The sequence below is a fragment of the Microtus ochrogaster genome, chromosome 15 (assembly GCF_000317375.1).
Source record: "Microtus ochrogaster isolate Prairie Vole_2 chromosome 15, MicOch1.0, whole genome shotgun sequence".
Lineage (NCBI taxonomy): Eukaryota > Metazoa > Chordata > Mammalia > Rodentia > Cricetidae > Microtus > Microtus ochrogaster.
Window position 1 is genome coordinate 12572891 of NC_022017.1, and position 26443 is coordinate 12599333.

At 42.4% G+C, this 26443-nt stretch overlaps 1 protein-coding gene across 1 annotated transcript in view; it reads left to right on the forward strand.

The window, feature by feature from the left end:
* The window catches only part of Slc25a17 (solute carrier family 25 member 17), a 39418-nt gene extending 13776 nt beyond the window's left edge, over positions 1-25642 (forward strand). Inside the window, exons 3-9 of the mRNA XM_005354162.3 lie at positions 4582-4648; positions 6791-6942; positions 16808-16924; positions 18704-18849; positions 18928-19023; positions 21331-21413; positions 24796-25642. Of these exons, the coding sequence (XP_005354219.1) occupies positions 4582-4648; positions 6791-6942; positions 16808-16924; positions 18704-18849; positions 18928-19023; positions 21331-21413; positions 24796-24943 (809 nt within the window). The 3' untranslated portion in view covers positions 24944-25642. The remainder of the gene's footprint in view (positions 1-4581; positions 4649-6790; positions 6943-16807; positions 16925-18703; positions 18850-18927; positions 19024-21330; positions 21414-24795) is intronic.
* Positions 25643-26443: the final 801 nt, after the last annotated feature.

The window sequence follows — 26443 nt, forward strand, 5'->3', positions numbered from 1 at the left end:
AAAAAAAAAGAAGCATTCTTCAGGGCTGGTGAGATGGCTCAACAGTTAAGAGTATCCATGTTCAATTCCCAGCACCCACATGGCAGCTAACAACTGTCTTAACTCCAGTTCCAAGGGATCTGGTACCCTCACACAGACATATATGTAGGAAAAACACCAATGTACATAAAATAAAAATAAATAATTTACTAAAGGAAGAAAGAAAAACATATTATTCAATATCATGGCTCTGCAGCTTCTTAGAACAGAAAAGGGTGCCTGAAGTACCTGAAGTTGAAGGAACCCGAGGCAGGTGAATTTCACAGTAAAGAGTGATTGCATACAGCTCATTTCCTCATGCCAGTATGTGAAGACACCTCCCTTCTGAAGCCGGTGTCACTGCTTTTACTATATAGCAAGCCCACACGTGAAAAAGGTATTTTTTTTCCTTAGCAGTTATTAAAAAGAGCTGTTTCATAGGCAGGTGAGCAACGTACTCTCAATATGCTGTACACGTAATAGATTTCTACATGAGGGACAGTGGGACACCGGGACTGTACTCACACCCACAGTCTGGACACTGCTGTTTAATACCTGCCAGGCAAGTCCAAGCAGGATTGACTTTGGCAACAAAGACGCCTTGGTGAGTCTGCCCTCGTCTGGGAGTGGTGGCACACATCTTTAATCCCAGCACTCAGGAGGCAGAAGCAGAGGTGGATGGGCCTGAATTGGAAGCCAGCCTGGTCACACACCATGGCTTTTGTTTTACAGTATGGTCAGACCCAGACTTTCGTGTACTAGGCACGTGCTCCACTCTGAGCTCTGTCTCCAGGATGACGTTTGAGACTTAACCTGGGCATTTTTAAAGGAGGAAGGTTTTCTAAAAAGGAGACTGGGAACAGTGGGTATGTCTATCTACTACCCTTACTCGCCCAGACATGGCCTCCTAACCACCTCTAGCACTATAGGATTTTGCACTTTGCTGTAATTCTCTTTCTTCTGTTTTTTTAACTTGAAATTATTATTATCATTATTGTTGTTATTATTTTGATTATTATTATTATTATTATTTTGGTTTTCAAGACAGGGTTTCTCTGTGTAGCACTGACTGTCCTGGAACTAACTCTGTAGAACCATGCTGGCCTTGAACTCAGATCTCTCTACCTTTGCTAGGATTAAAGGCGTGTACCATCACCTGGCTCAACTTGAAATTATAAACTGATACCACAACTTGCATAAAAAGATTTTGAAAACTAGCTAAGAGGTTAAACACTTTGTGCCTACTGCTTGTGGTTAGAATTTTTAGGTGGGTGGTTCTATGCCTCACAAAGGAAAACATGTAAGAAAGTGCTGTACAGGGAAACCTCACCTCCACCTTTACTCCTCTCCACTGTGTTGACACTGACTCACTTTGTGCTCTTTCTTTGGTGTCTTCATTGCTAGGAAAGATGGGTCTCTCCCTTAGATTTTTTGTGTTTTTTGTTTTTGTTTTTCGAGACAGGGTTTCACTATAGCTTTGGAACCTAACCTGGAGCTAGCTCTTATAGACCAGGCTGACCTCAAGCTCACAGAGATCCACCTGCCTCTGTCTCAGATCTCTCTACCTTTGCTAGGATTAAAGGCGTGTGCCACCACTGCCTGGCTTCTCTATTAGTTTTTTAAATTACTTTACATGTATGCCTTGTATCTGGGGGTATGTGCACGTGGCCTCAGAAGCCAAGGTGCTGGAATTCCTGGAGTTGCAGGTGTTGTGAGCCACCTGATATGCTGAGAATAATCAAACTCAGGTCCTCTACAGGAGCAGTACAAGCTCTTAACTGATGAACCATCCTCGCAGCCCCAAGTGTTCTGATTTGGACATCCTTCAGAATGGCAAATGTAGGGTGGGTTCTGTGTACACACCCCAGTCACAGCTACTTGGGAGACGAGGCCTGTGGACCGTTTGAACACAGGAGCTGTACTGAGAGGGAGGGAGGAAGAGAGAATGAGAGAGCCAGAGCAAAACAAAAAGAATGCTTGTAGAGACCAGAGGTCAGTGCTGTACAGGAGTGAAGCATGAGACTGAGTGTCAGCAAACCTGGTTTTCACACTTTATGGAAATACATACAAGTGATGTAGATTCTGCGTTTTCACCTTACTCATACAAAAGGCACATTTTGGCTGGGCCATGGTGGCACACACCCTTAATCTCAGCACTCAGGAGGCAGAGGCAGGTGAATCTCTGTAAATTTGAAGCCAGCCTGGTCTACAGAGCGAGTTCTAGGACAGGCTTCAAAGCTACAGAGAGAACCAGGTGGTGGTGGTGGCGCGGGCCTTTAATTTCAGCACTCAGGAGGCAGAGGCAGGCAAATCTCCGTGAGTTCAAGGCCAGCCTGGTTTACTAGAGCTCGTTTCAGGACAGGCTCCAAAGCTACAGAGAAACCCTGTCTTGGGGGGAAAAAGCTACAGAGAAACACTGTCTCGAAAAACAAAACCAAAAAATCCCAACCAACCAGCCAAACAAACAAAACTAAAACAAAAAAAGTTCTAGACTATGCATTTAAACAATTATTTTTAGGTATTATTTAATGTATATCGGTGTTTTGTCCAGTGCATATCTGTGTACCACATGCATGTCTGGTGTCCACACACCAGAAGGCACCAGATTCTCTAGCACTGGGCTTACAGATGGTGCTCTTACCTGTTGACTTGTCTCTCTAGCCCCCAGACTGTCCATCTTTAGCCTGGCAGCGTGTTTCCCTTCATCCAGTCTTGCAGTTCTCAAGTCTGGTGTGGATGCACCCTAACCTGCTTACCCTTGCCCTACTGTGGAAGAATTCTTGGGTTGTTTCACAATTTTGTTATTGTCGTTCTTGCAAATATCATGTAAGAATAGATTTGTTCATAGGCCATTTTGTTTCTGTAAACTTTATGGGATAAATTCCCAGACATGGGACTTCCTCTGAATCAAGGGGTGATTTTGAGTAAATGCCAGATTGCTTTTATTAGGGGCTGACTAACTTGCCATGTCATAAGATAGATTGGTACCAATTTTAATGCTGAGGAAATTGGTTCATTTCCACATTTTTAGTTTTTCAGATTAGTTTTCTAGTATATGTAGGAAATTTGAAAGTTAATTGAAGTGGATATTGTTTTCATTCAGTGATAATGCACAAAAATGTCCTTCTGGGATTTTTTTTTTTTTTTTTAGGTTAGGAAGCAGCACAAAGCCAGAACTTTTTAAATTTGAGTTTTAATTTTATTCCTGACTTTGTGTTTGATTTTCTGGCCGCTTTTACAAAAAGAAGAGAGTAGGGACTGGAGAGACGGCTCAGCAGTAAGAGCACTTGTAGCTCTAGCCGAGGACCCGGGTTCAATTCCTAGCACCCACATGGCAACTCACAACCATCTGTAACTTAGTTCCAGGTTACCCAACACTCTTCTGACTTCCCTGGGCACCAGGCACATATGTGGTACACATACACATGCAGGCAAAACACCCATACATAGAAAATAAAATAAATCTTTTTTTATAAAAGATAAAAAGAGAAGATAATCTAGTTCCTATTCTATAAGGTGTGGGATATAAAAATGAGAACATGCATATTAATTTAAAACAAGAGCACGATATAGGGCTGGAGAGCTGGCTCAGCCATTAAGAGCATTTACTGATCTCCAGAGGATCCAAGTTTGGTTTTCAGCACCCATATCATGAGGTTCATAGTTGCCTGTATCTCCAGGTCCAGGGGATCTGATGCCCTCTGGCCTCCAAGGTTCCACCAGTTTACATGTGGCTCACATAAAATCACAGAGGTACATATACATAAGAAGGGAGGGAGGGAAGAAAAAAGAGAAGGAGGGATCGATAGACAGATGGCTTAGTGTACTACACCAGGCGGTGGTGGCGCATCCTTTTAATCCTAGCACCTGGGAGGCAGAGACAAGCAGATCTCTGTGATGTCGAGGCCAGCTTGGACTACAGAGCTAATTCCAGGATAGCTAGGACTGTTACATGGAGAAACCTTGTCTCCAAAAAACAAAACAAAATAAATAAATAAATAAAATAAAATAACATGTACTGCTTTTCCAGAGGACACAACTTCAGTTTCCAGTAACTCTAGTTCCAGGGGATCTCTTCTGGCCTCCAAGGGCACCTGCACTCATGTGCACATACTGACACACAGACACATGCATATAATAGATAAAATATAAGAAAAAGCACTGAAGCCAGATGGTGGCTTTAATCCCATCACTTGGGAGCAGAGGCAGGTGGATCTCTGAGTTTAAGGCCAGCCTGGTTTACAAAGTGAGTCTAGAAAAACAAAACAAAGCAAAACAAAAAAATTAAGAAGAAAGAAAGAAAACAGGTAGAAAGAGTACTATAAAACCCTAGAAATAACATTTCTGCTTTACTGTGGAAATTAGAGTTTAACTTAAAATTCTGAATAATAGATGAAACTCAAGAAATTTGCTTTTGGAAAGTAACCCATGGCCAGACACACTGGAGGATCTGAGGCAAAGTAGGGAGCTCAAAAAAATGGATGAGAGTTGATGCAGGTGGCGTGATGGCATTTCAGTGATGCTTGCTGATGCTAGAGATAATAATTCTCTTGATTTTTACAGTTGATGAGAAAAGAAAGTCAAAAACTACTCATGCAGTGCTCCTGGAGATTATTAAAGAAGAAGGCCTGTGAGTACCCATTTCCCAACTTCTCAGAGTGGCTCCTTGGGAAACTTAGAAGCCCCGGTTATAGACTTATAGTTTTGAGAGTTTGTAATTGCCTGACATATAGAAGCATATCTGTTCTTAATCCCTTACAGATCTGTTAGCCATTTGATCTTTATTTTTAGATTTATTTCTGTGTGTATTTTGCTTACATGTTTGTCTGTGTACCATGTGCGTCCCTGATGCCCAAGGAGGTTGTAGGGGGAAGTCGGATCCTATGGAACTGGAGTCACACATAGTTGTGAACGACTGTGTGTTACTGGGAACAAAACCCAGGTCCTCTGCAAGAATAACAAATGCCCTTAGCTGCTGAGCCATTTTTCTAGCCCACACCATTTGTTTAGTTTTGATTATGGAGCATTCTAGGAAATGTAATGTATAACAAAGTAGTGGTATTATTGCTTAGAAGTTTGAACATTAACTCACTGTGTTTGCCTAGCCTTTATGGGGCCGAGTCTAAGTGCCAGTAGCACACATCACACAAACACACATACACACACACACACACACACACATACAATTCACATAAGACATACCCTTACACACCAAACAAAACACACATAAGTCACATAAGACACACACATATACACCACACAAGCACACAAACCCTCTCTCACAGTTCCTTCCTATCAGTTGCATCCAGACAGATTGCATTATTCTCTTATTTTAATTTCTTTGAATTTGTGTTTTGAAGTAATTTCAGAGTTGCAAACAATTTCAAAACTGAAATTGGTACAAAGGATACCACTGTATGCTTTCCATGTTGTCCATTTTTCTTCTGTGTTACCAACTATGCTCACACTTGCCCTCCACTTCTGTCACGCACATAGATTACATGCAAGTTTTTCAGTTATTTAAACATCAGTTACATGTGTCAAAACATTTTGACATCTATGCCGTTGACATACATTCTCTCCCTTCCATTTTAAATTGCTTTTTCCTTGAGACAGTCTCTCTATGTAGCCCTAGCTGGACTGGAACTTGCTATGTTGACCTTGAACTCACAGAGATTCACCTACCTTTGCCTCTCGTGCTGAAATGAAAGTTGTGAGTTTTAATCCTTGTTTTATATTTGTCTCATGGTTAGATTGGTTTCGCATTCTTGGTAAGAATAATGAGTTCCTGGGTAGCACAGCAGTGCATGCCTGGAGTCCCTGCTCTACAAGAGACTGGGGAAGAATTCCCCAGGGTCAGACTGTACCATCATGAAACATCTCCCTGCCTGCCTCCTTCACCCTCTCTCTCTCCCTTTTCTCTCTCTTTCCCTCTCTCTCCCCATCTCTCCCTCTCTTCTCTTGTTTTCTCTCCTCTTCTTTCTCTCTCAGTCTTTGCTAACCCCTTCCTTTTCTCTCCCTTGCTGTCTCTTTCTCCCCACCCCATTTTTCTCTGGCATCATAGTGTCTGCGTGCTTTCCAGCACGTGATTTGGCTGCTTTCTGTGTGACCATTTCTCCTTTCCTGTAACTTACCCATGTGGAGAACCTTTCTAAGGTCCTGCAGTTGTCCCACTCCTATCAAACCTTGGGACTGTTTGTGTAGACCAGACTTTGCTGGGCTTCATAATAGGTTACTTTTTTCAGTTCTGTGATCGAGGGCCTAACTAGAACCAAGTTAAGTGCAGAAGGGTTTATTCTGATTTAGAAGTGAAGACAGTTTACAGTCCGTCACAGTAGGGCAGGCAATGCCAGCTGATCACATTGTTGTCTCCACAGGAAATGGGACTGGGCTGTCAAGCCTCAAGGCCTGTCCCCAGTGACTACTCCCTCTTGCAAGGCTCTTTCTCTTATAGTAGACTTCCCAGGGAATGCATAAGCCTATTGGGGATCTGTTTACATTTAGACCTTGACACGCTTCTCTGGCGATTTTCTGTGGTTTTTGTCTATGACCTTTTTTTTTTTTTTTTTTTTAGTTTTTTCGAGACAGGGTTTCTCTGTGATTTTGGAGCCTGTCCTGGAACTCCCTTTGTAGACCAGGCTGGTCTCGAACTCACAGAGATCCGCCTGCCTCTGCCTCCCGAGTGCTGGGATTACAGGCGTGCACCACCACCGCCCGGCCTGTCTATGACCTTTACTTTGCTTATTGTTTTGTTTTTTGTTTTTTTCCATAGCCTGGCACCATACCGAGGGTGGTTTCCAGTTATCTCCAGTCTCTGCTGCTCCAATTTTGTCTATTTCTACACTTTTAATAGCCTCAAAGCAGTATGGGTCAAAGGTCAACGTTCTTCTACAGGAAAAGATCTGGTGGTTGGATTTGTTGCAGGTAACAAGGTTTTCTGGGTATAAAAATATCTTTATATTTTAATATTGATCTGTGCTTCATATATCCTCTAAGAGATTATTTTAGCACCCAGTAGCGCTGCAGGGAATATGGCCAGCTTTTCTGACGTGTTTCCTTAATGTGATAAAAGCACATGACATAAAATTTGCCAGTGTAACCATTTTAAGGTAGGTTAGTCATGTGAAGTGTGTGCATTTTATAACTGACCCAGAAGGTTTTCATCGTACAAACCTCAGACCCTAGTAAATTCCCATCTCTCCTCTCAACACCTGGTAACCATCATTCATTCTGCTTCTGCCTTTAAGGATTTAACTACATTTGGTGCTGCATACAAGTGAGATCATACGGTATTTGTCTTTGTAATGGCCTCATTTCACTTAGTATCCTCACGGTTCATCCACGTTGTAGCATTTGAATAGATAATATTCTGTTGTGTGAATACATCACATTGTGTGTATCTTTTATCTGCTAAGGGACATTTGGGTTGTGTGCACCTCTTGCTGTTTGGAGTATGCTTCATGAACATGGGGTGGATGACTCTTTGGAAACTGCTCTCAAGTGTGTTGGGAGGATTTCTCTGTGTCTCAGCAGAGACTTATTAGTTATAAATGCTTGGCCGGTACCTTAGGCTTGTCTCCAGCCAGCTCTTACAACTTTTTTAAAAATTTATTTATTTTTATTTTATGTGCATTGGTGTTTAGCCTCTATGTATGTGTGTATGAGGGTATCAGATATTGAAGTTACAGACAGTTGTTAGCTGCCATGTGGGTGCTGGGAATTGAACCTGTATCCTCTAGAAGAGCAGAGTACTCTTTTTTTGTTTGTTTTTTTGTTTTTGGTTTTTTTGAGACACGGTTTCTCTGTAGCTTTGGAGTCTGTCCTGGAACTAGCTCTTGTAGACCAGGCTGGTCTCGAACTCACAAAGATCCGCCTGCCTCTGCCTCCCGAGTGCTGGGATTAAAGGCGTGCGCCACCACTGCCCGGCTTCCTGATTTCTTTTTAATGACAAATATAGGAGAATTCTAAGAACTGGTCGATTTTTCAGTGTTGAGCATCCTGTATCAGTTGTTCTAGTGCCTGTAATTTTTCTGATGTCAAAGGCCATTGTTCCACACACAAAGTTTATCAGTTAACCATTTTAAAGGTTGGACCCTTGAAAGACCACCAGATGTTGTGCCCTGCTCATGTACAACCTGAACAGTCTGTAGCTGTTCTTGATACCTTTTAGTATTTCTCTCAGAAGCATTCCTTATTTTATAGTTTATTTCTGAGATTGGAGGAATGTTAACCTGTGTTTTCCATTGCTGCAACAAATCACATCCCATAAATTCATTGCTATGTTAGCCACATATGGTTTTTCTATCTGCCCTTCTGGCCTTATACACTTGATCTATCTTGCACTTTATTTTACCTGATATAAAATTCCAACCCAAGAAGCTGAACATTTACCGTCTTAAGAGGCCAAGCTGGATGCCAAGATTTTGGTGAAATTATTGTTACATCTGTACTTGTGTCTACCAAACCTTCAACTTCAGTGCCATTTACATGTATTTTTAGCTTTGATCTCTGGTCATTTATAGCAGCTTGCCAGAATACTTGTTTTCTGGTCTCCCCCAAACTTTTTATTTCATTTATTCAAGTTGTTCTGTCTTTGATCACATCCAGAGCAATGTGTGCATTTTTTAAAGACTTTATTTATTTATTTATTATGTGTATATAGTGTTTTCTCTGCATGTATGTCTGCAGGCTAAAAGAGGGCAGCAGATCTCATTATGGATGGTTATGAGCCACTATGTGGTTGTTGGGAATTGAACTCAGGAGCTCTAGAAGAGTAGCCAGTGCTCATAACCTCTGAGCCAGATCTCCAGCCCCTGCAGGGTTTTTTTTTGTAAGATTTATATAATATGTATACAGTGTTCTGTCTGCATGTATGTCTGAATGCCAGAAGAGGGTACCAGATGATGTGGGAGTGTCATATATCAATCTGTTGATTTCATTGGTTGAGTAATAAACAAACTGCTTGGGCTCATAGCTTAGAACATAGGTGGGTGGAGTAAACAGAGCAGAATGCTGGGAGGAAGAGAAAGTGAGGTAAGACGCCTCAGAGAGACATGATGCTCCACTCTTGTGGGCAGAGGCGAGAGCTCTGCTCTTTGAGGCACACGCGATGAAGCTCCGACCCAGGATGGATGTAGGCTAGAATCTTCCCGGTAAGACCGATGCTCACAGATTATTAGAGATGGGTTGATCGGGATATCAGAATTAACCAGTAAGGGCTAGAGCTAAAGGGCCAAGCAGTGTTTAAATGAATGCAATTTGTGTGTTGTTATTTTGGGGCATAAGCTAGCAGGCGGCCGGGGGCGGCCGGGGGCGGCCGGGGTGCTGGGGACGCAGCTCCGCCGCTCCTATTACTACAACCAGATACCATTATAGATGATTGTAAGCCACAATGTGGTTGCTGGGAATTGAATTTAGGATCTCTGGAAGAACAACCAGTGCTCTTAACCATGGAACCATCTCTCCAGCCCCAGCAGTATGGTTTTTAACAACAGATATTAAGTGTCTTAATTGCTCTGTGGATGAGTTTCTCCAATGCTGACAGAGAATGATTGAGCCAAATTTGATATTGGAGCTGCAGGAGGCTCCACAGGGTGTTTCCTGATTGCAAAAGATTATTTTGACTGTCCCTTGTTGATTTGTATTCATTAGTCCAATGCCAGACTTTGCCACACCTTCTGTATATTCCAGAAAGCTAGGGTCTTCTGTTTGGATTATCTCTAGAAAAAAACATTGTTTCTAGGAACATCTTGCCTACAATCCCTTTTCAGATGACCTTGTTTACCCTGACTAAAACATAGGACATTTTGGGTCTTCTTAAAATTTCTAGAAATTATTTTCCTATCAAAGCAGCATCATAAGAGTGAGATCCAGTTTCAGCTATTCTAATCCATTCATCTGTTGATGTAGATCATGCATTTAAAGGCTTAATCACCCTTTTGTATTCTGAATTAGCATTTTCAAAAGCCAAGGACTCAATTAATATTTGTCTTATCTTATGGATCTGATATCATTCTATTTACAGCTAAAGTCAATCTTGGAAAAAAAAATTAGTGTGGACTTGTTTTAGGCTTTGTATAATTTTAGTAAATGACGCAGTCCTCTTTCCTGTTTCTTCAACCGTGCCCCAAGCACTCAAAGATGCTACATGACATAGCACCAAGGTGTAGTCATCAAATCTAAACTGTCCTTTCAAATCATTCTCCTGGCCTTCACCGAGAATCTGGTCTTGGGAAATTTCCATACCTCTAGTCCTACCTCATTCTATGGTCCTAGCTTCCTCATTACACCATGTTTTCCATTGTAACTAAGGGCTAGCCTCCAATATTGCTGTTGCTAAATCTTTCCAGTCTTGTGGAATAATTCTATTCCTAGTTGCCCACGAATTTACCATCTGCTTCAAAAAGGGTGAATGCGTACCATATGAAATGACTGCTTTTTAAAAATCTATTGAAATCAAAATTTTTTACAAGATTTCAGTCAACTTCTGAATAGCCTTGGGATGCCTATCATCTGGTGGTTGTTCTTGTATGGTAACTGAATAAAGGTGGTGTTCTGGTAACCTTATGCTGCTCTTCTTCAATTTCATAATGCAATGGTGTGGTAGGTTCCACTCCAATTTTCTCTGTCTGTGTCTGAATATTTTTCTCATTTTCTTAGTAGGTCTTTCTAAGGCTTGTATTTTATCAGTCAAATTTTTATTTTCTTTAGTAAGGCTTTCTAAAGTTTGTATCTTATAAGGAGGAAGTCTTTCTAAAGCTTGCATCTTATCAATAGTAAGTCTAACGTTTTTATCTTATCAGTCAAATTTTTATATTTGGCAGTTGTCATACCATTTTAAGGATAAAATATGAATTACCAAACTGATAGTAATTAAAATTGCTATTATGTCAATCCCAGCTAAATGGTTTATCCCCTCATTTATTTTTTTTTTCATTTTCAAGCCATTCATAATAGCACTAATCAGGGTCCTAACTCCCTGCCTTGTGATATTTCCAGTTCTTAACATGGGAAAGATTTTTTTCCATTTTTTTCAAACTAAGCCCATTTAAGAATTCCCAGCTGTCTCATCTAATCTGCTGACGCTGCAGTAATAATGTTCTACTGTGCCAGCGGGGAGGGTGGGTGTGGTAGGGTCCACCATGAACACTACCAACACTGCCTAGTGTTTTCTTTTTCTTTTTTAATATTTATTTATTTATTATGGACACACTATTCTGTTTGCATATATACCTGTAGGCCAGAAGAGGACACCAGACCTCATTACAGATGGTTGTGAGCCACCATGTGGTTGCTGGGAATCGAACTCGGGTCCTTTGGAAGAGCACACAATGCTCTTAACCACTGAGCCATCTCTCCAGCCCTTGCCTAGTGTTTTCAAAATTACCTAATGCTGCAACCCTTTAATATAGTTCCTCATGTTCTGGTAACCCCCAACCATAAAATTTTCACTGGGTGGTAGTGGCGTACACCTTTAATTCCAGCACTCAGAAGGCAGAGGCAAGCAGATCTCTGAGTTTAAGGCCAGCCTTAAAAAGTGAGTTCCAGGACAGCCAGGGCTACACAGGGAAACCCTCTTTCAAAAAACAAACAAAATTTCATTGCTACTTTATAACTGCAATTTTGCTACTGTTATTAATTGTAATCTAAACATTTGATATGCAGAATATCTGATGTGTGACCCCTTGAAAGGTTTGGTCGACCCCAAAGGCATCATGACCCTGCTGTCTTTGTTATTCAGATTCTACTTGAAACTTTTGATTATTATTTATTATCTTCCCACAGAAAAATCACATAAGCACACCTAGAAGAATTTGGAACTAGAACCTTACAGATAATGTAACTGAAGACTGTTGGCCACGCTGATGAAATTGTGATTTTGAACACAGCACTTTTGAATGCCAGCTGCCAGTTTTCAGAGTTGAGGATGTAATTCCTGCCTCTGCCTTAATCTGGCCAGTCAGGTTTATTCTTGTTGTACATCATGTTGCACACCCCTCTAGGGAGACAGTAGCTTAGATCTGTGGCTTTCATCTGCCATTTTGTTTTATTTTGTTCTATCTTTTTTGCGGGGGGGGGGGGGTAAGGATTGCTTATTGAGATAAAACTTTTACTATACAGACACTGCTGGCTTTGAATTCATGACCCTGCTGTATGATAATATTTTATTTATATTTTAATAAATAAAGCTTTCCTAAAGATCAGAGTGCAAAGCTAGCCACACTAGTTAGCCATAAGACCAGGCAGTGGTGGCACACACCTTTAATCTGAGCAGCCACACTAGCTAGCCATAGAGGTCAGGCGGTGCTTGCGCACGCCTTATATCCCAGCCCTAGAGAGGAATGTAAGGTGAGAGGAGACAGGAAGTTGCTCTCTTTTCAGTCTGAAGATTTCATTGAGGTAAGAGCTTTCTAGTGGTTGGTTGCTTTGCTTCTCTGACCTTTCAGCTTGAACTCCAGTATCTGTCTCTAGGTCTTTATTAGTGGTGCTACACTCCTGCCGTAGCCTTCCACACTTGATTTGCCATTTCCTTTCTCTTTTAGTCAGGCACTTCTCTCCCGCCCGCCAGTTCCCAAATCAATACTCAGAGACTTAATATTACTTACGAATGCTCAGCCAATAGCTCAGAATGGTTACTAGTTAACTCTTACACATAAATTAACCCATAATTCTTATTTGTAGTTAGCCACGTGGCTTGCTATGGCATTCTCACCTTGCTTCTCTGTGTTTGCCAGCTACTCTCTGAGTCTGCCCTTCTTCTTCCCAGAATTCTCTTAGTCTGGCTCTTGTGCTCAATCTCTTTCCTGCTCAGCTATTGACCAATCTGCTTTTGAGACTAATACATATTCGTAGTGTACAAAAAGATTGTTCCACAGCATTCTCTGTTTAAAATTTATTTATGTGTGTGCATGCATGAACGCATGTGTGCACTCTACCTACGTTCACATGTGTGGAGACTGGAGAATATTGGAGATTGTCCTCTATAGCTCTCAGTCTTATTTCCTTGAAGTATGTTTTTCAATGGAGGCCTTGAATTTGGAGCCCACCCCTTTCTGGTCCCCCTGTCCTTCCACACACATAGCACTGGGGTTAGAGGAACATGCAACCGTCCATTCCCAATTTGTTGTTGTTGTTTTTTGTTTGTTTATTTTTGGAGACAGGGTTTCTCTGTGCAGCTTTAAAGCCTGTCCTAGAACTCTCCCTGTAGACCAGGCTGCCTCTTGAATTCTGAGGTTAAAGTATGCGCCACCACCACCAGGCCCCCATACCCAGCTTCTTATGGGGTGCTGAGGATCTGAATTCCATCTCCCCATTTCTGGACATTTTCTTGTACCAGCTGTCATTACATGCTTCCCAGTTGGGTATCCTTGACATATGTTCATCTTCCCTCTTCAACAATGCTGTTTATTTTGACAATTTCAGAAGTAAAAAGCAGGGTCCCAGTTATTCCTGGTGTGAGGATGAAAACATCTGCTTCTGTATCCTGGAAAGGTGTCTGAATTTAGCCGACAGTGGGGTCGGCTAACAGGGGAAAAGATACACAAGTGAGATCATGTCTCAAAAAGCAATCCCCACCCAAAAAAAGATAGAATTAAATTTAAAAAAAAGGGCAGATTGTCTTAGGGTTTCTATTGCTGCACTAAAACACCATGGTCAAAAAGCAAGTTGGGGAGAAAGGGTTTATTTGGCTTAAATTTCCATTTTGCATGTCATTATTGAAAGAAGTCAGGACAGGAACTTAAACGGGGTAGGATCCTGGAGGCAGGAGCTGATGCAGAGGCCATGGAGGGGGTGCCTCTTACTGACTTGCTTACCTGAGTTGTTCAGCCTGCTCTCTTGTAGAACCCAGGACCAGCCTAGGGATGGCACCACCCACCCTGGGCTAGGCCCTCCCGGATTGATTAGTAATTGAGAAAATGCCTTACAGCAGAATCTCATGAAGACATTTCCTCAACTGAGACTCCTTCCTCTGATGAGCTTGTGTCAAGTTGACACAAACCAGCCAGTACAGAGATGAAAGTCCTCACTACCCACTGTCTCTCTCAGGAGGAATACAGCATGATCTGCATTAGAACAAATGTATTTAAATCAGGTCAGTGACTACACAATAAACTATGCACTCTTTTTTGTCAGAGGGAAAGAGGTCATTTTTGAGTGGTACCAGTAAAGGGCTATTAGAATGAGTGGGTCTGGAGACCAGCGTGGTTTGGGTGATTCTCTCTGGAAGTGAACTGGCTGGGGAGACAGACAAGAGTTTGTGAAGTCTATCCAGGTGTAGTAACAGAACCCAGTTTTCTCTCCTGTGGTATGCAAGCATTGTCTTTAGGCAAATAAGCAAACATCAGAGTGGAGCCTCTTCCAGCCTTCAAGAGCCTACATTCAAAGATTAGCATTCTGGCTGCTAATTTAGGATGGTATTCCCTGGCTTCTTTACCAGAGTGGGAGAGTGGGTTTTGTGTGTTTGGTTAGTGTACCACAGCTCTTGATTTTGGGTCTGCTTTCTCCTAAATGATTTGTTATTGAAAAGGAAAAGAAAGTAAACTCATGATACTCCAAAGAAAAATAACCTCATCCCCTTAGGTAAGAAGAGCATTAATTAGTGCTTAGGTGTTAGAGCTGGAGTAACACCCACATATTGGAACTAGCAAGAGTGCTGCCCCAGCTGCCTTGAGGGGCTGCCTGTGGTATGTTATTAGGGACTAGAGTTAGTCATGAGGAGCTCTGGAACACTGCCATTCACTTGATTATGTAAGTTGCAAATTTTGATGAAGTTTTTAAAAAGCATTGTCAGGTAGTTTGAGTGTATTCCTCCCCAGAATTCATAAGATTATCGTGGTAAAAAGGCACTTCCCTCCACTCTGACTCAGAGGATGAAGGAAGTACTTGACCGCCTCAGATGCAAAGCTTTGGAATGACTTTCTATCCCTTCATTTAAATATTGCGGTACACTTGGTACTTGAGATTGTCCTCAGAATCTTTCAGTCTTTCTGCTGTATTAGTAATGGGAATGTGGAAACAGTGCTTTAAGTAATGGCTGAATCTTATTCTTGGCTGCGTTGCCCCTCAAGTGTTTTGTGTATGCCTACTTACTGACTAGAGCCTGAAGGATATTTTGAATTCTAAAGGATCTGCTTAATGGACATTACATTTCATTTGTTTGGAAAGGTGTATACACTGTGCTTTTCTGTATCCATGGGTTCCAAGTTCTCCTGGCTTGTTTTTCTCTTTTAAAAAGAAAAGAAAAGGGGGGGGGGGACAAAAGCTGCTAAATGTCACTAACACTTTCTGGCCTGATTTTCCCAAACTGATTTGTCTCTGTAAAGTGAAGTATACATCATCAAGTAGGTATCCATTCTGAACTCTGGGCAGATGTGCATATATCTTGGACTGTGAGGGCACTGTGGGGCTCTTTTTAGAAAGAGTCCAGCAAGGATCTTCTGGGGCAGACACAGCTTTTTCAGATCATGATCCATGCCTTGAGACAGTGTGTGAATAGAGTCAGAGCTACAAATGACTTCTGGGTACTATGTGAATCTATAGAACTGTAATTCATGAGATTATTTGATACTATTTTTTCTTTGGGGAAATATGTTGGTACATCTGAAAAATAAGCAAAAAAAAAATCTTACTTTGGTAACTGTATGCAACAAATAGAAAGATAGATTTCAGTCTCTGTACTGCTTTCACCGATTTTATCCTTGGTTAAACTGTTTTCTCTGTACGGTGTTTTGAGATTCCTTAAATGAAAACATTTTTTTCCCTTTGTTTTGCCTTTAAAGGACTTTCAGCAGTGTGGTGGGGCGGGGCTTCTTTGTCTTCTTTAGGATCGTTCCTCTTCTGGGCTCAGCTGGAGCCAGACAGCTATACTATACTTAACCAATGCTTGTTTGTTGGTTGGTCTACAGTTACAAAGTATACACCACTTGTCAGACGCTTTGTTACAATCCTGTATGGTATTTTCTTTAATCATTTCAGGACTATGAGCAAGTTTTAATATCTCAAGATGCTGTTAAATTGAGACCATGTGTTTTGAAAGGAGCATCTGACTCACTGTGCTGCTCTGAGGCAGCCTGGGGGGCCAAGGTCCGTCTCTGTGCTTGTAATGATCTCTGTGTTGTAACGCTTTGTAACTGCTGCCTGCTGCTGCTGTCCTAACCCTCGGAGTGATGAGCTCCTCTGGGAGCTTTTGGTCCCAGTTGAAAGACTTGGAAATGTCACCCTGTCCTCCCACCTGTCACCCTTAGTACCAGATCATACTTGTTTAAAACCGTGTGAGCTACTTTGTATGAGAGTTGGCACATGTTTTCTCTGGTGTTGACATGGATTTAGCATGGTGTCAATAGAATACTACCCCCTCTCAGAAGTTCTTATTTAACAATTTGTTTAAAACTATATCAAATGCTACTTCATTTTGGGGTAACCTTGTGTTTTGTTTCTTTAGCATTGCTGGCGATTGAACTAGGCCTTGCATGTGTTAGGTAGCTGTTTGTACCCCAGAGTTAAATCCCCATCCCCAAATTGCCATTTTGAATGTTATTTTTTTTTAAATCAACAAATGATTGCCCTCATGAGTAGGTAAGGAAATTCTCCACTCCTTTTGTGTCAGTAAACACTGCGATCAGCCGTGTTCCAAATAGCTTCTAATGGCAGTAATGTGTTGTACCCCAGCATGAAAATAAGTCGTAACTGCAGTCAGTGGCAGAGATATAAATGGAGTGTGTGTCTAACCTAGTGGAGCAGAGCTGAGCAGGTAACGCTGTGCCACCAGGCATCTTTCTCTGATTCTCAGGAGTGGTGAATGTGCTGCTGACGACTCCACTCTGGGTGGTGAACACCAGACTGAAGTTGCAAGGGGCAAAATTTCGGAATGAAGACATTATACCAACTAACTACAAAGGCATTATCGGTAAGTGTCTCCAGGATGTGTCCTTGTATGTTTGTCTGTTTCCACAGTAAAGCTGCCTAGCAGACAGCCTCAGATCCCAGCAAACCATTGTTTCTGTGTCTGTGATTGGTAGGAACTCCTCTGGGCATACTCTTCTCATAACAATGGCACACCACCAGAGGAAGCACCTACTATGCCCCCGTTTGTATCTTGCCTCATAACAAGCCTAAGACTAGGGTAGAGGTGCATACTGTTCCCAAAAAGCAGACAGGAAAGAGGCTGTGAATATGTGAGTTTTTATTTAACTTTTTACAGTGTTAGGTTTTAAACCCAGGGCCTCAAGTGTGCTAGGCAAGCATTCTACCCCAAGCTACACCCCTAAACTAAATATTCCTATTGTTGTCATTGTTTTGTTTTTGTTCTTATTTTGCTTGTTTTTAGTTTTTCAGGGCAGGGCTTCTCTGTGTAACCTTGACCATCCTGGAACTCTGTAGACCAGACTGGCTTTGAATTCACAGAGATCTGCCTCCCTCTATTGGGACTAAAGGCTTGCGCCACCTCCGCCCAGCCTTTTTTTTTTTTTTTTTTTTAAGACAATCTCTTGTAGCCTAGGTTAACCTCAGACTCATACTGAGGATGATCTTGAACTTCTGATCCTCTTGCCTCCACTTCTCAGTGCTGGGATTACAGGAGTGCATCACAATGCCGTGCCTGAGACTGAACCACCCAGGGCTTTGTATGTGCTGGGCAAGCACTCTACTGACTGACTTATATCCCCAGCTCCAAGGGTTTAGGTTTTGTGTTCTTCTTAAGGCAGAATTTTGCCATTTTGCAGGTTAGCCTTGAACTCACTGTATAGCCTAGTCTGGCCTCAAATTCATAGCAGTTCTTCCAAGTACTGAGATCACAGGTGTGACTCACCATACCCAACATGTTACTGGTTTTGAGACAATCTCACTGTGTAACCTAGGCTGGCCTCAAACTTGAGATCCTCCTGCCTTTTAACTTTCCCAGTGCCGGTGTTACAGGTGGTTACTGCACAATCCCTGTAAGGAATGAGCAGGCCGTGTCCTGCTGCCTAGCTAGCTTAACCCCCGAAATAACCACACAAAAATTGTATTAATTAAATTACTGCCTGGCCCATTATATCTAGCCTCTTCTTGGCCAACTCTCACATCTTGATCTAACCCATTTCTACCAATCTGTGTAACCACCACGAGGTCGTGACTTACTGGGGAAGATTCTAACCAGCGTCTGTCTCAGGCAGGAGCTTCATGGTGTCTCTCTGCCTCTGGTTTCTTCCTCTCAGAATTCAGTTCTGTCTTCTCCACCTACCTAAGTTCTGCCCTGTCAGGCCAAGCAGTTTCTTTATTGATTAACCAATGAAAATAACACATAAACAGAAGGACCTCCTACACCAAATCTCACAAGGTTATTTTGGTTTGGTTTGGTTTTTTTTTTTTTCTTTCTTTGTAGCCTGGTCTACAGATCAAGTTCCAAGTCAGCCAAGGCTACCCAGAGAAACTCTGTCTTATAAAAACAAAACAAGATAGTTAACTCCAGTGCGAGGCAGTTCAGACCTCTTGTCCGAGGCAGGAAGATTTAAGTGTTCAAGGTCATACTGGATTACTTAGCAAGAACAAATAAACAAATGAACAAAGATACCCAAATAGGGAATCTGCCTCCAAACTATCATTGAAAAGAGGATGGTTTCTGTCTGGGTCCATTCAAACAGAACAATTGTCTTTTCTAGTTAGGGCACTCTCAGGGTGCTTTACAAAAGCCTGACTTCTTGCGTAGATGCATTCCACCAGATTATTCGAGATGAAGGAGTCTTGGCTCTGTGGAATGGCACCTTCCCCTCCTTGCTGTTGGTCTTCAACCCTGCCATCCAGTTCATGTTCTACGAAGGCTTAAAACGGCAGCTTTTAAAGAAGCGGATGAAGGTAATCCCTGATTTTAAAAGCGACTAAAAGAGATGCCTGTTTTGCTGTCTGACTGAAGTGCTCCCCTCTGCTTCCCAGCTCTCCTCTCTGGATGTGTTCCTCATTGGGGCAGTAGCCAAAGCGGTGGCCACCACAGTCACGTACCCCATGCAGACGGTGCAGTCGATTCTGAGGGTAAGTGCTGGGGTTCCTCCCAGAGTTGGTCCAGTGACATCTAAAACACATCCTACGATCTTCAGTGCAGTAATGCAGGTGGTGTGCCTGAGTGTTTGTGCCCATTCTCCCCTGTGTGCAATACTCTGCTAACCAGGCTTTCGGCTGGCAAGGAGTGAGGGTTACATTGGAGTTTCTTAGTAATGTATTGTCTCAGGAAAACCGTATGTGCAAACAGATTCCTCAAGGACCTCAGGACAACCCGAGTTTGCTTCCTTCCCATTCACATTGTTTGCCGTGTGCCATGAAGCAGATGACCCCTGACAGAATCAGAGGTTAACACCTTTAGTTCACTCACAAGTTCTTAATGAGTTAGCCTTTCCAAATCACTTTCAGACTTCAGGGCTTTTTTTATACATTTGGTTGTTTATACATACAGACAGTTTTAGACACTGAGAAGCTGGGGTTGCAGTGTAGCTCCTGTCCTCATGAAGACAGCAAGGAAAGAGCCAAGTAATTATTATAAACTGAGTCCACTGTTGAGCATATGAACAGCACTGGCTTACTGAAGAGAGCTGTGGGGTTCTTCCTGGGCATCTGGCTGAACGCCTGCCCTTCTGAGGAGGCACATGGAAATCCAGGTACAAGGGAGTATGAAGCTTGTGCCATGTCAAGAGCTTCCTTCATCTTAGGAACTGAAAGGAAGCCTCTGTGGCTGGGCCTGGAAGAACTAGAGGAAAACTGTTGGGGAGGAAAGAGGCGGGAAGATTCTGTTCTCCACCCAGCAGGAAGCCTGCGCAGGACTTTGAGGAGGAAGTGGTGGGATCTGAGGTAGGGCTTGGAAGGCCAGTGAGGTCTGTGCAGCTCTTCTGTAGTGGGTGGATCGGAAGCTGGGAGGTAGGGGGCTGGAGAAAGGCAGATCTTCTGGTTCAGTGAGAACCAGTCTTAAGACAGTAAGGCAGGGATCCAGAGAAGACAGCAACAGAGGCCTTACTGAAAGAGGGCCAATCACGTAGGAAACCATTTTAGTAATGTAGGTGAGGGCTTGATAAGCCTAGACTAGGTTAGCAGCAGTGGAGATAAGCTGTAGGTAGATTCAGTATCTGTACTGGGACTTGGTATATTGCTCAGAATACCACTTTACTGGGACTAGTTAGCATGTGCAAGGTCCTGAGTTTGATCCCCAGCACCACAAAAAGAAAAAAAAAAAAGAGAAGAAAAATTGTTAAAAATCTGTTGTATAGAGAACATTTAAAGGATTTATTGCCAGAGAAAATGAAGGTAGTTGTCTCAGTTAGGGTTTCTGTTGCTGTGAAGAGACACTATGACCACGGTACTTCTTACAAAGGAAAACATTTAATTGGGGTGGTTCGCTTATAGTTCAGAGGTTTAGTCCATTATCATCATGGTGAGACGTGGCAGCATGCAGGCAGACATGGTTCTGGAGAAGTAACTGAGAGCCCTACATCTTTTAGGCAACAGGAAGTGACCTCAAAGCCTGACTCCACAGTGACACACTTCCTCCAACAAGACCATACCTCCTAATAGTGCCACTCCCTTTGGGGGTCATTTTCTTTCTAACCACCATGGTAGTATATCAGTAAAAACACTGCTTTCCATGAAAAGTGTTTTTGCTAATGTGCTATTTTTATGTGTTGTTTTTAATTGGCTTTTAATAGAACGGTCTTAAATAACTGGAAGCTACTACCCCCAGCATGTCTGTGTATCATCCCAGGCCTGTGCTTTGTCTTGTTTTGTCTGTGCTGATAAGAGTTTTCCCTTCATTCTCTGTAAAAGTGAAAGTTATTGATACTAAGGATGTAGGTTAGTGGTAAGGGTATTTGTTTTAGCGTATTGAAGGCCTTTGCTATAACACCCCAGAACAATAACAACAGTAAGAAAAATACTTTATTTATTGAAAAATATTTTTATTTTTAGCTTATTTAGTTAAAAAAAAGAGGATTAATAAAATCTGTGGTGCTAACTGGACATTTTTATAATCATACACTGTGCTATGAGAGTTATTCTAAAGAAATTTACTGAGTAGAAATTAAGAAGAAGAGGGGCTGGAGAGATGACTCAGTGGTTAAGAGCACAGTACCTGAGTTCCCAGCACCCACGTCAAAGGCTCACAGCCTCCTGTGACTCCAGCTCCTGGGGACCCAATACCCTCTTCTGTACTTTGTGGGCACCAGCACTCAGTTGTATACATCACATATACACAGACACACACGTGTACACATGGTTAAGATAAAATAAATCTCTTTTTTAAAATGAAATTTAAGATAAAGAGTAATTATCTCTTTTTCTGTCTTCCTTCCTTTCCAGTTTGGACGTCATAGACTAAACCCAGAAAACAGAACCCTGGGGAGTCTTCGGAATGTTCTCTATCTTCTTCACCAGCGAGTCAAGTGAGCTCTAAGTGTTTGTTGACCTGGGCTTCCTTTCAGCAGCCTCACTGCTGGGAGTGATGGGGGTGGTCGGGTGAGCTGTTCCCTTCAGTGCTGCGCAGCCTCAGAAGTCTCCCCCTCTTGTTTAAGTTTTTCTCAGTTTAGAAGCTTAGTGTGATTTGACGGCAATTTGGGGAATTACAGAAAAGTTCAGGCCTTTATTCCTTGCTAGTTACAAATATACAGAACCCCTTTGGGAAGGGAACCCCCAAAGGGTTGGGAACGGAGCTTGGTGGCAGAGCCTGTGCCTAGTACTTGCATAGCCCTGGGTTCAAACCCAAACACCAAGAAAAAATAAAGAAGAAAGAGGCCAGGCATCATGGCACACTCCTTTAACTCCTCTAATCCCTGCACCGGGAGGCAGGGGCAGGCAGAGCTGTGAGTTTGAGGCCAGCCTGCTCTACAGAGCTAGTTCTAGGCCAACTGGGGCCACATAGTGAGACCTGTCTCAACAATCGATAAGTAAAACTAAACAAAAACTCACCAGGTTAAAAAGCCAGTTAAATGTCAATAAATGATACATATGTACATATATTTAAATCATTTTCCCTTTCTTCTTACTCCTTTCCCAAGAGGTAGTCCCTATAAAGTATATGCATTTCTAGAGAATTAGAGGAAACTGATGTTTTCAGTGGATATAGCCAGCTTACTGCTTCTATTTATTTATTTATTTATTTATTTATTTATTTATTTATTTATTTATTTATTTATTTATTTGAGGCAGGGTTTTGCTATGACGCCCTGACTAGACTAGTACTTGTCAAGTAGACCGGGCTGGCCTCAATCCTCCTGCCTCATCTTCTCTCTTTTAGTAAGCTTACCATCACGCCCCTCCCTTCGGTTGTACTAGTTTCCTGTGATATGACACACTGATTTACTCACTGGAGCTCGTACTGACGAGTGCAGGGTCTTCACATGCACTGCTGAGTGAAGAGCATAAACTGAGCCTCCTAGAATTAAGCAGCCATAATTTATGTGCAATTACCTAGAGTACATACAATTTGACATTGTATTATTAATTAATTTATTTATTTATTAATTAATTAATTAATTTATTTATTATGCATACAATATTCTGTCTGTATGTCTGAAGGCCAGAAGAGGGCACCAGACCCCATTACAGTTGGTTGTGAGCCACCATGTGGTTGCTGGGAATTGAACTCAGGACCTTTGGAAAAGCAGGCAATGCTCTTAACCGCTGAGCCATCTCTCCAGCCCCTGTATAATTTCAAGAATTAGAAATTTAGACATTGCCAGTTGACCTGCAGTCTTTTTGCCAGCACCGAGAAGTTTAAGAACAATGGGCATTACCAGGCCATTTAAGACATTGTCAGTGGGAGACCAATGAGGTCCTACGATTTGCAAATTGTTTTTACATGTTTATCTTGTTTGGTCCTCACTCAGCTCTGTAGAAAAGTGACTATATTCCTATTTTACAAATCAAGAAGCAGATTTAGAGAAATTGATTTGCCCAACACTAGAGGCAGCGCCAGATGAACGACTGCCATTCTTCAGTGCCGTGTTCTCTAGTGATGGAAGCACCTGCACTGTCCAGTAGAGCTGAGACTAGCTGAGGTAGCTGTTGAGCTTCTGAGAAACCAAGCTTGCATTGTTTGAATTGCCACATATGCCTAATGGTTACTGTCATCGATAATGCAGTGCCATACTGAGCCTCTCATTTATGTGACTGGGAATCACCTGAAGGTCTGGGGTGACGGCTCAGTTGGTAAAGTGCTTGCCGTGCAAGCATGAAAACCTGAGTTCAGACGTCTAGTACCCATATAAAAATACAGGTGTGGCAGTGTGCGGCTGTCCCTGCGGCACTGATGAGTGAAGACACGTGGGTCCTGGAGGTTTGCTTGGCCAACCAGTTTAGCCAAAACAGCAAGTTCTAGCTTCAGTGAGAGGCTTTGTCTCAAAAAAAAAAAAAAAAAGTGGATTGTGATAGATAAAGATACTCAAGTCAGCCAGGCAGTGGTGGTGCGCACACCTTTAATCCCAACACTGAGGAGGCAGAGGCAGGTGGATCTCTGTAAGTTTGAGGCCGGCCTGATCTACAGAATGAGTTCCAGGATAGCCAGGGCTACTCAGAGAAACCCTGTCTAAAATATATACACACACACACTCAAGTCAACCTCTGGGCTATGCATGTGCAACAAAGGCATGCACACACACCACACACATACATGCACAATATCATCTGAAGTCAGGTGTGATGTGCATACCTAAAGTGGTGGAAGAATCTAGAGTTAAAGACAACCTTGGCTATGTAAGAAATTTGAGGCCAGCTTGGGCTACATAAGACCCTGTCGTAAAAAGAAAATGCAGTTGAAATGCCTGTTACAATGTAGATCTGCGCCTTCCCTCTGGGCAGCCCTGGACTTCCACTGTGGGTGGATGTCACCCTGAAGAACACAGTGAACAGGAAATGCATGGGTCCAGTCTTCTGCCCTCCTTTTCATATGATTACCCCTTAAGATTTTCACAGCAAGCATATAAACTAGCTTGATTCGGGTACCAGATTAGTTTAATGTCAATCTGCAGGCTGGAGTTGCTCTTGAGCTAGTGTAAGAGACTAACTCACTTTTAGCAACTAGTTTTGGAGGGATTATTTGCTTTGGGTTTCAGGTTCTAGCCAAAGCATTCTGAGGATCTCTTAAGTGCTGTCCCCAGGTGAGCATGCGCCTCCTCAGCAGCTGGGAGCTAGCTGGACATGCAAATTTTTTGATTCCTGTCCCAAAGTTAATGAAATGAATCAGATACTCTGGAAATGGCCCAGCAGACCTGTATTTAACCAGTTCTTCAGGTGACTTAGGTGCTTCCTGAATTTCACTTGAGCCCTAGGACCAAATGTACAGGCAGTCTAAGAATCAGACAGCTTTTCATTTCTGTCTCTTCCCTTATTTCTACTGAAGTTAAAATAATCTAACCTAATTAATGACTTTCCTACCACTTAGGGAATTTTAAGTTGAAATAACTGAATTGGAGACCCATTAAACTTAGAAGTTCTTAGATCTCTGGTCTGAGCATTCCAGTGGTTTCAGAAGCCTTCAGCTCTGCATCTTAGTAGTGCGGTGTTGCCAGCATCCCACTAATGAGTGAGGGCTGTAACAAAGACAAAGTATCAGTGGCCTCTGAATACTACACTTCATCTGTTCCTAGTGCCTTCAAGGCTAAGAAGTACTCCACAGAGAAGTCTGTTGGAATTGAAAATCTCCGTTGCTTGTTTTGCTCCTAAAGAAAAACCCTTTCAGAGAGAAGCTATCGGGGCAGCAGATCTCTCTAATACAAGAGCTGACATTTACAAAGAAAATCTATTTTTTCCCAACCTCTTTCCTTTCAGGCGCTTTGGAATAATGGGACTCTACAAAGGCCTTGAAGCCAAGCTGCTCCAGACCGTGCTCACAGCTGCCCTCATGTTCCTGGTGTATGAGAAACTGACAGCTGCTACCTTCACTGTAATGGGCCTGAAGAGCACACACAAGCACTGAGGTCCTCCACGGAGCAGTGTGGAGATGCTCATGCTGCACAGAGAAGAGTGGGGCTCTCCTCTCCTCTGGTTCCATCCGCACCACAGTCATTCCTGTCATTGGCTCGAAAGGCTCCAAAGGCTAAACAGGGAGTAGAGTTGGCTAGGCCTATTGCCAACTTAATTTTTATGGTGTTTGCTTGGATTTGGGGGTGGAGGTTAGACTAATATTGAAATATTGGAAACCTGAAAATGTAAGTTTGAGGGTGTTTATTAATTTTCGCAAGGGGTATGGACTTTCCACTTGAAGTTTTTCTCAACTTTGCCACTTCTTCTCTTTCCCGGGACGCAGGTTCTGACAATTCTAACGTACCTTGTCAATACTTTTATGTGTCTTAATCTTGGTAAAGATTTTCCTCACTGAAATAACATGATGACTGTGCCATGGGCATGACTTTATTTCTGTCCGACTCTTCTCCTCCTGCTCAATGAGAGTTAAGTGAGCTATTTATTTTGTGGGGAAAACAAAAATGATTAATCCTAAATAATTTTCTTAAAATTTGTAAATGTCAATTATTCCTTAGTGTTTGACATAGTTTTTTAAAATACATATTTATTTTGAATTGTCTTTTATTATAAAAAAAAAAGTCCTGATGTTGTATGTCCACCCATGCGAGCTCCAATCAGACAATCCTCAATAAACTGTCAGCGCGCGCACACACACACACTCGTGAAGGTTGCTCTTTATTAAGGCACTAAGTGGGTGCGTGTGGTGTCTGAATGAGAGTGGCCGCAGGTGTGAACACCTGGCTCCTGGTTGGTGAGGAGGTGTGTCACTGTGGCCAGGCTTTACGTTTCAGAGCCCACACCAGTCCTACCTGTCTCTGTGCCTCATGGTTGTGCCACACGGTGTGAGCTCTCAGCTGCTGCTCCAGGGCCATAACAGGCACGGACTCTGCCCTCTGAGCCCCAAATTAAATGCTTTCTTTTATAAGTTTCTTGGGTAGCGGTGTTTTAGTGCAGCAGTAGAGCAGTGACTGAGGCAGTGTGCAACCAGGTGGGTAAAGAAAGATTGTAAGAGTGCACTGAGCACCAGATTCTTGTGTGGACTCCAGAATGCCCTTCCCCTGTAGAGCTGTGTGGACTGTATTTTCAGAAGCATTTGATGTAGGTTATTTCTATTTGGAAACATTCCTTGGGGGCCTACTACTGTAAAATATGGCCCATCATCACACAGTAGCGTTGGCATGAGCAGAGAGCGTGGTAGGCTTTCAGCCCAGGCCTTCTGAGTCATATTTTGTAGTTTAGCACGATCCCCAGATAATTCTCATCTATAATAAAGTTCAGAAGATCTTAGGGCCACTGGCTCAACAGAAGATGGCATTGGTTTTGATTACAGAAGTCAAAAAAATATTTCTCTCAAAGGAAAACTAGAGCATTGTAGGAAAAATGGCCTCTGAGAAATCTCAGAGTCACATGTCATCAATTTCTCCTCTCAGAGCACACAGCCAGGAGTGGCTCA